Consider the following 12,121-nt stretch of genomic DNA (forward strand, 5'->3'; position numbering starts at 1 on the left):
ATACTTTCCAGCTGAAGATCTCAAGGGAGTATCACAATACCACGTCTGCAGAAGAGAGAGGGGAAGACGGCTGAAGGCCAGGGAAGACAGAGGACAGGGAGAGTTGAGACTGTTTCATGAAAACAAAGTCGGCCGCAACATCTGGAGCAAAGCGCATGCTGAATTTGGACACAGAAGAGTCGTAGTCCCCTCTCAGACTTCCTGCCTCCAGCACCGTCCGATCCGTTGGTTAGCCCTCACCGAAACGCGAAAAGAATGCACAGACTGGACACATACCACTTCTGGTTTCAATAACTCCAGTTTTAAGTTGCTGATGCGCATGCTGACCGTTTTGCCGACGGCAGCTTTGCCCAAAGTTCATCTCAGAAGCGCCAGAAAAAAGTTAATTGGAATTCCTTTTCTTTTTTTCCTTTTTTTTTTTTTTAACAGATAATGTTTTGACAAAAAGCAAGGATAGGATTGTGCAAACTTTTTCAGCGACTTCTGACAGTATCTTTTAGATCTTTTGTTTTTTGAAAAGTGGAGTCATGGCAGCAGATCTTAAATCGATGGTCCGGCTGCTGCTGCTGGCCGCGCTGTGGGACCTGAGAGCGCAGGGAGCGACGGAGCGGCAAGTCAGCCCGGAGGTGAGCAAAAGCACGAGCCCCCATAAGGCTGGGACAAAGTTAGGCACATAAATCCGCACAGGAAAGAAAAAAAGTATGACAATGATAAGACTAAATGTAGATTTATCATTTATGCCAATTAAAAGGAGAATACAAACAATTCACGGGAACAGACGAAATAATTTAGTTCGGGAAACGAGAAAAAAGTTTACTTAGATCCAAAGTAACTGGGGTGTATGAATGCAAATAATAGCAATCATTAATATTATGCATCCTGATTTTTTATTTTATTTTATTTTATTTATGGCTGCCATTGGAGCTTTGTTAAAACTCTGCATCCTGGTAGATAATCATGTCTGCAGCAATGCAGGAAGATGGGAAGGGCTTTGACCCTGGGTTAGAGGAAGCAGACCATAATGATGATAGCCTCATGAAAACACTATGAAATGCTGAGAAGGCAAAAGCTGAAGAGCTAACAAGAAAAAAAGAAAGAAAGAAAAAAAGGGAGAATAGAAAAGCCCTGTACTGTGGTTGGAGCTGAGTCAAAGACAATTTTGATGGGGGGATTAAAAGATGTGGGTATAGTTTTATTCAGAGGGATGAGTGGGGGTAATCGTTGACATCTGTCCTGGATTATGCAGAGGTGGGTTTCTCTAACCCAAGAGGTTCTGGTATCTGAGCTTGCTCAGCTGTGACAAAAAACACCCCAAACAAAACTCTAAAACTTTTCTTCCATAGTAACAGCACTATTAAGTATGATACTTTGAAAAGATTTAGTTATGGTTGTTCTCTTCTTTGCTAATCCAGACACATTTTGTTGTTGTTGATTCTGTTCCAATTGTTTTTTTGGTTTTTTTACCATTTAAAACCTGACGTCCACCAAATGGGAAACTTTTGGAAGCATCAGGATTGGACCAGCCAAGCAATGGCTCTAGCACCAGCACCAAACCGGCTCTTTGGTGGAAAAGGGACTTTGGAGAACTAATGGTGCTAAATTGTGCCAAAATAGCTATTCTGGAGACCTCGCCTAAATGAAGTAAAACCAAGCTGATTTAGTTGTGCTTTACTTTGTCAGAGGTGGCCTGTGCAGAAATAATGTTTACGTGTCGGATTATGATTTGATAGAAATTTAGAGCTATAGCTGCACCATTCCAAAGACACATTCATATTCATTCTGAAAGTGTCTTTTTAGGCAAGCCTGAAACATTTTTCATTGGTGCTGTGTGCCATCTTCATTTAGTCTTTACCATAACACATAAACTGATATTTACACATCTTTAAAAAATCCCACATCCATTCCTTTCATTATGACTAATTAAGTATTCAAATAGACCTTGTGGTCACAGAAATATATGCAATTTCATTATGGGTGTGCAATTTTTCAGCAGAGGCCTAAAAAATAGGCATAGGGCTCAAATGGTTAATCTGCAGCATCAGCCTCTGATCCCACAGCATGTGGAAGTTTTGTGTTAATGCAAGGAAGTGGTTTGGTCATGATACTTCTACACACCTGCTTCCTTCTGTATCATTAGCAAAGATCATGTGTGTGATGCGTGAAAAAATAAGCAACATTGTGCTTGATCATATCACCAAACGTTTTTCTAATTACTGCATCCTGCCTGTGGCCTATATGGAATTATAACTGCAGCTGTGCCAGTGGAAAAAAGTGGAGTTGAGTTACTCCAATGACCTACATTAGACTGGAGGCTCTACAGCACAAGCCTCAAAGATGTAAACTATGAGTCACATATTTTAAGAGCACTTAAGTTTGACCACACAAAATAAGATCTAATAAGGTTTTCCCGTGCTTGTTATATCAGTAATAAAGACAGGCTAATTTAAAAGAAGCAGCTTGTTAGGATTCAAATATTAAGCATATTTAATCAGTTATAGCACATTTTAACAATCATTGCACTTAATGCTAATAATTAGAGGATGGTGCAGAGCTTTTTTATAGTCACATGATGATTAAAGCTACTGGAATGGCAAACTTTACACATTTAATTATTATTATTATTCTATTGTTCTAAGAACTAAATAGCAGCTTATTTTAAATTATTACCAATTTCTTTTACTCGCTTTTACTATAATGCAGCACAACTTGTAGGTTTCTTACATGAGACTGATTATTTATTGATTGATTTTTCAGATTCACGCACATTCAAAGTCTTAATTTAGATTTTACTTTTAATGCCGTTACTCAAAACAGAACTGGGAACTATATGAAACCCAAAGAACTCAGTTTGCAGAACATCTCATAATAAAATGAAGTTGAGCTTCTTAACCTTAACATAAGTGAATTAAAATATTCATTCATTCATTTTCTATACCACTTATTCTAATGCAGAGTCACGGGGAAGCTGGTGGTTATTCCAACCATTAGCAAGCGAGAGGCAGAGTACACCCTGGACAGGTTACCCATCCATCACAGGACCAACACAGAGAGACAAACAACCACATATGCCCACCATCAATCCTAGGGAGAATTTAAAGTGATTAATTACCCTATCATGCATGTCTTTGGACGGTTGAAGCCGGAGTACCCAGAGAGAACCCAACCATACATGGGGAAAACATGCAAACTCCACACAGAAAGGCCACTGTTTGAAACCTTCCCCAACAGAGGCTCGAACCAGTGACCTTCTTGCTGTGAGACAGAGAAATAAAAATCCTGGTTGGCTTTTTTTTTTTTTTAGAATACTCGTGGTTTTTGTGGTCTTATTTTTCTTTTGTGACAGTTCATATCTGCAATGCTGCCTCCACAAACCCACAAGTCCAGTTTTAGCGCCCAGTTTGGCTTTTGAGGAGGTTGTGTGTGTTTTAATGAACAGGTCAGTGGGCGTGATCTGATGAGATAAACTCTGCAGGTTGTGTGGATGCCCAAGTCATTTCCTGTGTTGTCTGAAAAAAAGCAGGAAGTGGGCAGCTGAAATGCAAAAACACAACTGTGGTATCAGCATCCACATACCTTGAACACACACGCAGACATCCTTGTCTACATGAGTACACAGAAATGGCCACAAGCTGAGGTCATTCATTGCAGAGGAAGAATAATACCCATGAAATAAGATGATGAAAGCAAGATATGGAGGACAGTGAGGAAGCTGTTGCAGACCAGAAAGAGGAGCATTGTAATGCATTTCTGGAATTATACAGTTTGGGAAAAATAAGGAAAATGAAGCACTTGTCCTTCTGAATAGGACAGGATGTCAAACATAGTCGTCGTGTATCCATCCTGTATGAATAAACTGGTTGTCTCATCCCTTTGGCTCGTAAAGACAAATTAAGATCATTCAGACAATGAAACTGGTAACTGAACTCTAGCGCCGCCTTGGACTGGTCTTATTTGTCATTTAGAGGAAAAAAGGAAGCGTGTACTTTTCAGACCAAGCCATTGTTATAACCACCTGTGGGTGGCATGAGGGCAACATCCTTGGGGAAAATGAGGAGGTGTTACAGGAAATAAGGTAGTACTCAAAGTCATTACCTCATTTCCTTTAAAAAAAAAAATAGATTTTTTCTTTTCCTTTTTTGACAAATTTCTGCCATCATGACTTGCCTGCAGTTTGCCTGCTCATATGACACTGGCAAAGATGTGTGTTTTTCCACTCTTGTGTTACCAGGTCTTATTTGTGTTGGCTGAGGAGAGGTTGCTTTAATAGACAGCACCTGGGGGATTACACATTTTGAGAGATTTTCTACATGTGTGCAGAGGAGGTCATAAAATCCCAGCTAAAGTAACAACATATCATCAGGCACATTTTCATACAATGAGAAAGGATTTGAGTTTTTTTTAAGAGGTTGCAGTGAAATATACCTACCCATACAAACTCCCCGCCTCATACAGTGATGAAAATGAAGTGCTTCAAGTGAACACTGCAGATCTCTGTGCAGAGTTAGTGGATGTGTAATGAGTAGCTGTGTGTGTGTTGTATACCCGGCATGCCTCAGTTGGACTCCCATCGCTGTTGACCAGAGTTTCTTTCCATTGGCCTTCACCAAATGGAACAACTGACTTACTATCCTTTCTTCTCCTCATCTCATCCAGTGCAGAACAAGTACTCTGCCTCGTGACAACCATAGCAACCACTGTTTGACTCTTGCATGTCTTCCATTAAACAATAAACTCACATCACTGCATATGAATTATATGTATTATGTTGAAAAAAAGATGTTGGAAATTAACTAATTAAATACTTAAAAGCTTCAAATAAAAGTATTTCTCATTGGTTGTTGGTGGACATGTCACAGGGCTGGGTTATTAACTGAAAAAAAAGAGAAAAGGCTGTGATTCACTCCTCTACATCAAAAGACAGGACTGGCTAACTTGGTCTTTCTTGTGCCACTGTAAATAATGTCCACTTCCTCTTCCTGCTGCTGCTTTAGTTCCAGCCCAGCAGTGTGGTCAAAAATAGCCATGTGAATAAGACTTTGTCAAGTCACCTGAGGGACCCTGTGAATGAGGTGTGGAAGCTGTAAAGTTAAAACAAGTGTTCAGTGTCATTCAACAGCAGCCTTTTGACTGAGCTGAGGCCAAAATTAGGACTCGGTAGAAAAGAAAACGGTGAATGTGTTAAGAAGAAGAATAAGGTTTCACGTTAGGACAAATCAGGCTTTAAAAAGTCTCCTCCCAGTGCATTACCCATAATAAAGTTTTCCTTTTTGCTTTTTGAAAGGGGGAAATTAAAATTCATTTATAAGAGTAGGCTGCAAGGAGCATTATGACCCTTAAATGCATCATGTAGATCCAACTAATACGTATCTTTCCCACCTTGTGCGCCTCTCTTTCCTGCTCATGTGGCTGTGTTATACGGCAAACAGTGAGTCTTTATGTGTCCACTGGAGCTCCATTGGCGAGTTAGAAGCAGAAAAGGGCTCATTCAGGGGTAAAGTCTAAACACTGAGACCTTCATGTTGCCCAAGGACAGACAGAAGGGAGCGAGATTAGACATTCAAGGTTCTCCAAAGCTGCCATTCAACTCCTGGACTAGCATCTCTCCAACAACTATGATAAAAATGTGAAAAATATTCAAAGAAAGCAAAAAAGACATCCACAGTGTTTGACAATTATTAGCAACAGATATGCAATAAAGTAATAACCAAGTGGTCAGGGTGTGGCTGTTCATGAGTTTTTCACCCTGAAGTCTTTGGGTTTTCCATAAAAGCAGGATAAGGGAGAGGAAGAGGGGTGGCATGATGAGGCAGAGACATGACCGTGGGGGGAAGAGTTTGACTCTGAGGTTTGGATGCGACTGGGAAGAAATTCCGAGTAAAATTACTGACTGACGCTGCAGCTCGACTGGAGACATCTGCTGAGGTTGCCCAAGGCCTGAGTCTCACCCTGGGACACTCCCTTTCTTTTTCTTTTTCCTGTCTTGGTCCCCTTCTTCACATTCACCTACTCTCCCTATGTTTTATCTAAACCCAAAACAAATAACAGATCACATTAATTTGTGTCAAATCCAGCTGTATTAATCGAACGGATGACATTTTCCATCAAGTCAACTGTAAATCATCACAAAGTGACTGCGTACAGCAGAATGTCAAAGTGGTCTCAGGTTTCACTGCACTCACAATAGCCTCAGAGTTGTTTTTTCAGCTCCGGTTTGAGAGGGAACGAGTTTAGAAGAAGCTGTGTGGGAGAAGTGCGGAGCAAAGCTGCTGGCACTGGTCCAGATGTCAAACCAGCACCGCAGTAAAATGGGTTTCCAGGGGAAAGTCAGGTCAAGCTTTAGCTGAGGCCGAATGATCTGGAGGACAGGAGAACTCAGTGACCATCAGAATACGTACTCCGAACAAGCTGAAAAAAGACATTTGCGTAGATGAAAGCATTGTTCAGTCTTGATTCTTTAACTCTTTGGGAGGGCTTCCTCCCTCAGTTTCTAAATCTGAAACCTGATATGTCCTCGCTTGAAGCTTAGTCTTTTTGTTGTTAACTTAGTTTCAGTCAACAGCTGTGACCGCAGTCAGTGAAGCCACTAATATTAATGGCTGAATAGCATTTGAGTTTCATCATTAAATGGAGCCATGCCAGGTCCTTGAAACTGAGGTTGCTCCCCCTGACTACAAGACACCAAAACACACAAGTTATTTAAGAGCTTATTTTGATTGTCAGCTAAGAATGTGTTTTCTTTTCACCACAGAAACATAAAACCATCCTGAACTCGTAGATCTTGTAACTGTTTGTACTGAACAGTTCCTCTGCACTGATTCATCAACAAAAATCAGCTATGTGCAGTGTCTCTTATTTTCTCCTGTCTTTGCTTCTCTCTGCAGTCATGGCTTCAACAGTATGGTTACCTGCCCCCAGGGGACTTGAGGACCCACACCCTCCGCTCCCCTCAGTCCATCTCTTCAGCCATCTCTGCCATGCAGAGATTCTACGGCCTCACCATCACTGGCACCTTCGATGCTGACACTGTTGAGTGAGTACAGCTTTATTGTGTAGGGTTAAAAGTTAGCAGTTTCTGGATCCGTTGTGAGCTGAGTTTGTTTGTGGTGTTGCAAAGGGCCATGAAGCGACCACGCTGCGGCGTGCCGGATAAGTTCGGAGCAGAGCTGAAAAGCAACCTGAGAAGGAAGCGGTTTGCCGTCCAGGGTCTGAAGTGGCACAAGAACGATGTCACTTTCTCGTAAGTAATCAGAACTCCACGTGAAAATTATGCAGAAACATTGTAGAACTGAGTCCAACGATTTAATGATCTTTTCAATCCTTCCCTGTTCAGTATACAGAACTACAGCCCCAAGGTGGGTGAGTATGAGACCCATGAGGCCATCAGGAAGGCCTTCAAGGTGTGGGAGAGTGTCACCCCGCTTCGCTTCCAGGAAATTCCTTACAGCTACATCCGGGACAAGGTGGAGGAGTTTGCAGACATCATGATTTTCTTTGCGGAGGGTTTCCATGGTGATAGCAGCCCTTTCGATGGAGAAGGGGGATTCCTGGCACATGCCTATTTTCCCGGTAATGGCATCGGCGGAGACACCCACTTCGATGCGGCCGAGCCATGGACTGTTGGAAACCGGGATCTGTTAGGTGAGGCTGACGAAGGATTTAATTTCTTTAAGTGATTCCCTGAAATCTGATGACACGTGAATAATTGCTAGGAGCTACTTTGCAGCTTCATTTTGCTGTCACAAGCAAAACCTGGGGCAGGTCCAGTCTTGTGTCAGTACATTTGAGGCAGCGATTTGCTTGTGTTAATGGGTTTATTTTTGAAGTGCAGCAGCCACAGGAATTTCCCGTGTCAGCTCTTTCAGTCAAAAACATCTTCACGACCGTCAGATTTTATTTTTGATTTGCTGATGTGTAAGGCAATGTGTGTTTGAGTCACTTAAAAATGAGGAAAGAATCTTATTTCCTCATTTTTCTTCTGTCCACATTTTTTGCCTCATCTGTTTCAGCCCTTTATTTAGTTTTAAAAGACATAAAATGTTTTGTTTGGTGTTGCCACTCTTTCAGGTAATGATATTTTCCTGGTTGCGGTGCATGAACTGGGTCATGCTCTGGGTCTTGAACACTCCAATGACCCCTCAGCCATCATGGCTCCCTTCTACCAGTGGATGGACACAGAGGACTTCCAGCTTCCCGATGACGACCGCCGAGGCATTCAGACTCTCTACGGTGTGTTGGATTGTTTATCTTTGAGCATTTTCCCAATTGATTGATACAAATGATCTTTTCTCCAAAAGTTTAATTTAAGATGTCTATCCCACAAACCACAGTTCAGATTATTCTTCTCATGAGTTATCACATGTTCATGTTCACACAGGGTCTAGATCTGGCCCTCCACCCCCTCCGGTAACACCCCGTACACCTGGCAGACACCCCGAGCCCACCTATTCACCAGACAGGCCTCGCTTTGGCCCCGACATCTGTGATGGACACTTTGACACCATCGCCATCCTCAGAGGAGAAATGTTCGTGTTCAAGGTAAACTCACTGGAGAATATAAAGACTAATCTGACTGACTTTATCTAGTTGGCTGTAAATAAGACTACGTTTATTTCCTCTTTAGGATAAGTGGTTCTGGCGAGTACGTAACAGGCATGTGTTGGATGGATACCCTATGCCGATTGGACACTTCTGGAGGGGGTTGCCCACTCATATAAATGCTGCTTTTGAACGCGAAGATGGGAAATTTGCCTTTTTTAAAGGTCAGCCTGGCTTTAACTAACTTTGCTATCCTCATTAAATGAACACTATCATGCACCTCGTTCATATCTTGTCTATCCTTCCCACAGGAGACAGATATTGGGTCTTCAGTGAATCTATTCTGGACTCTGGTTATCCTAAAAATCTAAAAGAAATGGGCTCTGGGCTTCCTAAAGATCGGATAGACGCTGCTCTCTACTACACCTCCACTGGAAAGACGTTTTTCTTCCGAGCTAACAAGTTAGTCATCATTTTTATGTTTGCTTGTGGTTTAGAGTATCTAGAACAAAACTGTGCAGAAGTTTGTAAACTAAAGGTTCTGAGGAAAATCCCTCCTCGTCACCACCACCAAAAAAACATCTTTAAATGTTGACCTCAAAAGGTTCAAACATTCAAACTGAAGGACTTACTGTGAATTACAAAACTGCTTTTCATTTAAACATGAAAATAAACTGAGGGAACTTAAAGGCTTACTTAACCTGCAATTGCCTCCAGATGTGGCAATCGGTTAAGTGCAGCCACCTACATCGTTGTCTCAAGTCCAAATCAGTCCACAAATGACTCATATGATCTTGTAATGCAGATGTAGTTTGGCAAAAACACAATCAATCAGATTTCAAGTCATTCAAGAAAAGAATGAGACTATATTCTGTCAGAATGAGTCCTTTTCATTTTGACTATGCAAAGCTGAGTCTGAAGTCTAGTCTTCTCTTTTTTAATCTATAAGTTAGATCAAAGCCAGAAATGATGTCTGTTAATATGTCTTGAAGTTTAGCTTTAAGTCCTGTAAACAAGGTCCTAAACAAATCTATTAAATCTCCTTAAAACAAAAGAAAAGTTGAGTTTTTGATAACCTGAGACTAGTCCAAATCAAGTCTTTCATAATAAGGGCAGGTCTAGATCCGTTTTTAATGTTTCAAGGATTAAACCCATGAGGGAAAGTTTACCTACTATGCTTTAAAGCTATTCAAGATAATGGTGTGTATACATGGACAGCAATAGTCCAACTATTGACCTTAATCTAAAAACAAGAATTCAAATTGAAAAACAGAGAATAGTCTGTCACAGTCCAGTTCAATCAAAATAAGCTCATATAATTATACCTGAGTTTATATATGACAAATAGCCAAGCAAAGGAAGCCAACAAATCCACCTTCCTCACATCCAGCTCCCTTTAATCAGGAAGAGACCTCCTTTAGAAGCAGATTCAGGATGCACAGCCATGTCCTTCGGCTGGCTGGGGGCTGAGAGAGAGACACAAACAGACTCTGAAACAATAGGTCAGGGATAGTAACGGGATGGTAAAGGCAGTAAGAGAGAAACAAAAAGTTAATGACAACAATGTACTCTGTAAAATTACAGAGAGTAAAAAAGTAAACGGAGCAGGATGAAAAAAAGTGCATCATGGGATGTCTCCCATCAGTTTAGGCCACTACCAGCAGAATTAAAACAATGATTAAGGCCTTAACCATAAGGTCTTGGAGGTAGAGAGGGTGTCTACCTCTTGAAACCCAAATTGATGCCTTTTTCCACAAGAGAGTGGCTGGATAATTACAGGGTTCACTTTTTATTCTACTTTTCCACTGTAATTCCTATTTACATGTTGCAGAGTGTAGTCCAGCTAATGACTACATCTCCCAGCGTTATTGTAATATTTGCATCAATCCAAAGCCAGTTATTTCATTGCTGTAATTTATTGGCCATAACTGGTCATTTACTAACCTCCTTTCCATCCTTTCTTTCAGGTATTATCATTTCAATGAGGAATCCCGAACAGTTTATCCTGACTATCCAAAGCCTATTAATACGTGGCAGGGTGTTCCTGACAACATAAAGGCAGCCTTCATGAGCAAAGATCAAAGTAAGGGTAGTCTCTATCATATCAACTATTTGTTTCATCTTATTAAAGTCACTTATGCTTGTTAATACTTTTACCATGTACAAATTATATTGAATTTCTCTCTTTCACCCATCAGTGTATACCTACTTCTACAAAGCCAATAAGTACTGGAAGTTCAATAACCAGGTGATGCGAGTGGAGCCCGGATACCCCAAATCAGTCCTTCATGACTGGATGGGCTGCCCCAACGAAGACCCCAAGACGGACGGAGGAAGAGGTGGACACGACAAAGACAAGGAGAAGGAAAAGGAGAGGGAAAGGGAAAGGGAAAGGGAGAGAGAGAGGGAGAGGGAGGATAATGACAGAACTAGAGACAGAGAAAGAGATAGAGAAAGGGAGACAGAGACAGAGACAGATGAAGGGGTAGATGTGACCATTATTGAGACAGATCGTGGCAGTGGAGCGGCGGCTGTGGTCCTGCCGCTGTTCCTCTTAGTGTGTGTGATCGCAGTGTTGGCGACCTTGCTGTTTTTCCGTCAATACGGTACTCCACGCCGACTTCTGTACTGCAAAAGGTCCTTACTGGACAAGGTGTAGATGGAGGAGGACAGAAGGGAAGGAGGGGAGAAACAAATTTAAGAGATGTTGATCCCAGATAGCAAAAGCAAAAGGGAGAGAGAGATAAAAGGGAAGATAGAGTAGAAGGAAAAGTGCAAGACTTGCATTTTAAAGTACTCTTGCCACTGCCAGATTTGTTTAATTATCTCAACCACTCAATCCTTCCATTTTTTTTCCTCTCCCTATATCTCTGCCTCTCCTTTTGTGTTAACTGACGCCAGCTCATTGCTGTTTGTTTTAGCCTTTTTCAATGTCTTATGTTTAGTTTTTGTCAACGGTCAGTGGTTGTGTTCTTGTGAATTTCCAATTCAAAGCTGCATCTCTGCAACGCAGCAGAAGGCATGAAGCAGTGTGTTTCATCATCCAGCTCCCCATCCCCAACCCCCCTCTTAACCCTTGTTAACTGGCACACACTCACGTCAACATACACGCACACACTTGAAAACCACAGAACTATGTCTCTGTGTTTCTTAATCTTCCAGTAAAGCAACAGGTCAGAGCCAGTTTGGACCATAAAAGGGAACGTAAGTCTTAGTCGACATTCTTACAAAGCATCAGATAAACTCAAATCAGAGTACAGCACTACATACAGCCGTGTCTTCTCCTTTTTACACCTATGTTTTTAATGATGATGATTATTATTATAAATGATGTTGTCATTAGTATTATGACTGTTACTATTATTGTTGTTGTGCTCCGTGTCAAGAATGTTTCTTTTTTTGTACATTGTCATTAAAAAGTCCTGCTGGACAGAGACATACACTTTTGAAAGTGGCCTTAATTTTATATATGTGGGGACAGTGAATGGGGAAAAGGGGTTATGTATTCTTGAAACTTGATTGTTTTATTTTTTTTTCATACCTTGAATCCATCTCAATTGAAAATAAATTGAAAATCTGAAAATGA

At 41.2% G+C, this 12,121-nt stretch overlaps 1 protein-coding gene across 1 annotated transcript; it reads left to right on the top strand.

Moving 5' to 3' along the window:
• On the top strand, positions 1–12,121 carry mmp14b (matrix metallopeptidase 14b (membrane-inserted)). Its single transcript, XM_041993237.1, has 10 exons — positions 1–626; positions 6,882–7,030; positions 7,115–7,237; positions 7,331–7,638; positions 8,065–8,226; positions 8,375–8,535; positions 8,621–8,759; positions 8,847–8,997; positions 10,503–10,618; positions 10,734–12,121. Exons 1-10 carry the CDS (start codon positions 528–530, stop codon positions 11,192–11,194), a joined length of 1,869 nt encoding a protein of 622 aa, XP_041849171.1. The 5' UTR covers positions 1–527; the 3' UTR covers positions 11,195–12,121.

This window comes from Melanotaenia boesemani, chromosome 8, assembly GCF_017639745.1.
Source record: "Melanotaenia boesemani isolate fMelBoe1 chromosome 8, fMelBoe1.pri, whole genome shotgun sequence".
In the NCBI taxonomy this organism is placed as follows: domain Eukaryota; kingdom Metazoa; phylum Chordata; class Actinopteri; order Atheriniformes; family Melanotaeniidae; genus Melanotaenia; species Melanotaenia boesemani.

What these genes read in the sequence shown, in the direction of transcription:
- mmp14b (XM_041993237.1), top strand. Translation starts at nt 528, where the DNA reads ATGGCAGCAGATCTTAAATCGATGGTCCGGCTGCTGCTGCTGGCCGCG. An exon ending in AGCGGCAAGTCAGCCCGGAG is followed by an intron (nt 627 to 6,881) that starts GTGAGCAAAAGC and finishes TTCTCTCTGCAG; the next exon opens with TCATGGCTTCAACAGTATGG. An exon ending in AGGCATTCAGACTCTCTACG is followed by an intron (nt 8,227 to 8,374) that starts GTGTGTTGGATT and finishes ATGTTCACACAG; the next exon opens with GGTCTAGATCTGGCCCTCCA.